The sequence below is a fragment of the Trichoplax adhaerens genome, genomic scaffold (assembly GCF_000150275.1).
Source record: "Trichoplax adhaerens TRIADscaffold_36 genomic scaffold, whole genome shotgun sequence".
NCBI classification, from domain to species: domain Eukaryota; kingdom Metazoa; phylum Placozoa; class Uniplacotomia; order Trichoplacea; family Trichoplacidae; genus Trichoplax; species Trichoplax adhaerens.
In genome coordinates this window covers 187,555-190,025 of record NW_002060976.1, presented here as the reverse complement: position 1 = coordinate 190,025, position 2,471 = coordinate 187,555, and the positions used below count along the sequence as shown (strand labels likewise).

Genomic DNA, 2,471 nt, shown 5'->3' with positions numbered 1-2,471 from the left:
ATTAAACGTTAGAGTGATGTATACTTTGCAAAGAAATGTGAATTTCGATATCTCATTTAAACAAAGTATTTTACTGGGCTATTTCTGATACCAAAGGAAGTTTCTGTCTTCAAAAACATCAATTATTCACCGATTTCATGATCAACGTCTGCAGCTGCTTCATTAAATGTTAATCTGATATCGTCAATTGGAATAAATAGTTAATTATAGCAAATTCAACTTTTGTAAGTTAGACCTTAATTTATCAAATTGTATCATATTTATATAATTTTATGTTTTATTCAAACTTTTATTTTAAATTTTCAATGTTGTTCTTATATTTATTATTCGTAAATTATAAGATTGCTCAGATTGATCGAATAACTTCTTTCAGGATTAAAAGCCACAGCAACATTGTACCAAGATCCGGTGATATACTTAGTAAATTCCTAAATTCTTACGCGAATCATTATAAGTAGGCTAGGCCAATTTTATCGCTGATATCAAGCTTTTAAATTTTACTGCTGCCTTCATTGCTCTTAATTTCGCACTTTGAAAATATAATCTTAACTGGTTATTTTACCATGATTAAATCATCGCTCCTCCTCGTCATAACGATAATCAGCTGTGACATTTTTCTATGCTCAAGTGGTAAGGTTGCCTATCTTAAGGATTATCAAGTTCCTAAGTTTACTTCTTATTCTAAAGCACTGTTCAATTCTTCCAATCAGCATAGCAACGTTTATCAGTTTGAATTGCAAGTCGAAGCTTATAATCGAGTATTTAAGTTAGTCTTACATAGTCAGTCACTACTATTTCATTCTGATTTAGTATTAGAATTTGATCCTAGCACCATAGCTTCCTTTGATCGATCACATTTTGTATATGGCTCAATCCAATCACATCCTGAAACGGAAGCATTTGGATACATCTATAATTCTGGTCAGTTTCAAGGCGTCTTCACTCTTGATCGTGTTAAATACTACGTCGAATACGCAAAATTCTTTCCTTCATTAGCAAGCAACGGTAATCAGTTCATCATCTATCGCAACATCGATATTAGTTCACGCTTTCGAGCTTCTAGGGATGTTCAATCTTCCGACAGATGGTTACATGATCCGTTATTTTCATCTTTTGCATCTTACAATCATCATTTAAATACGAGGCAAGCTAGACAGCAGAATCATAATTTTAACAATATCAATAATACCTGTTTGGCACGTATTGATATTGATCGGCATGTTCTTCAACGCTATGGCGATCCATTTCATGCTCTTATTGGTATTTCGGTATTACTGCAAGGCGTTAATCAAATCTTCAGGAAGACTGACTTTAATGGCGATGGACAAGCCGACAGCATTGGCATTGCTATCCAATCTATTTCAGCAAAAACGAATTTTAGTCGGTTGGATCCGATAGCGAATCCAACATATTACTTCAATAATTGGACGGCCTATTATAACTACAGTCAATACTGTATGGGATTTCTATTCATAGATCATCATTTCAAGCAGCAAGTGACAGGAATTGCAAATAGTGGCTACAAAATTGACGAAGGAATCTGTACTAAATATCATTATGAAGACAATGGAGTTCTGTCCAGTTCTAACGTAGGTTTATTATCAGTGTCTCGACTAAGTAAAACTTTAATCTATCCTTTACGTGAAATGATTGCAGCCCACGAAATTGGCCATATATTTGGTTCTAAACACGATAACTTTACCAAGTTATGTTCACCGACTGGCGAAAAAGGGTTTTATCTTATGCATGCAGCAGTTTCTAGTGGGGAAAAAATGAATAATTATTTATTTTCTCCGTGTAGTCGACAAGCAATTTATCATTCCATCGTCACAAAAGGTTGGAATAAGCAGCGTGGGTGCTTAATTAATCAGCATTATCCAATATGCGGTAACGGAATTATAGATGAAGGAGAAGAATGCGATTGCGGATATCAAAGCAATTGTAATGATTCTTGCTGCACTCCAGCTTTTCATAGTTTTATGGATATGTCTGGCAACGCACCTTGTCGGAGAATCCCTAATTGCAATCAATCCAATCAATTTGCTATAATATATGTTGTTGCGGGTTTAATTGGCACATTAATCATTAGTGTATTTTTTACTGTTGTCTGGAAGCAGTGCATTCGAAAATCAAAAACAACTAATAATCAGCAGTTAATGGATTTAATTTCCTAACTATGACAAAATAGCTAGTTAAAGATAAAGTTAATAAATCTCGGTGGAATTCTTGAAAATTATTTAATTTTTATCAATGTCTGTTTAAGCTAACAGTATTTAGCTAGATTTATTGACCAATATAGAAGAATTCTACTCAAAAATTAATACTGTTTATTAACTGGACAGTATTATCTTCCGATGCTTAGTTACAGGTCAGACAAATCTTTTTCTAAATAATTCATATGAATTGAATAAATTTATTATGCATTCGTTGCCTGCTAGCTTGAAATTTTAAAAAAATTCAATAGCATTACC

The 2,471-nt window shown here is 33.2% G+C and overlaps 1 protein-coding gene across 1 annotated transcript; it reads left to right on the top strand.

Moving 5' to 3' along the window:
- Positions 1-563: 563 nt before the first annotated feature.
- TRIADDRAFT_62135 (uncharacterized protein) lies at positions 564-2,174 on the top strand (the record flags this gene model as incomplete). The annotated part of the gene is made up of 1 exon (XM_002118076.1): positions 564-2,174. The coding sequence occupies one exon, from the start codon at positions 564-566 to the stop codon at positions 2,172-2,174; it is 1,611 nt and encodes a 536-aa protein (XP_002118112.1).
- Between the last annotated feature and the right edge of the window lie 297 nt (positions 2,175-2,471).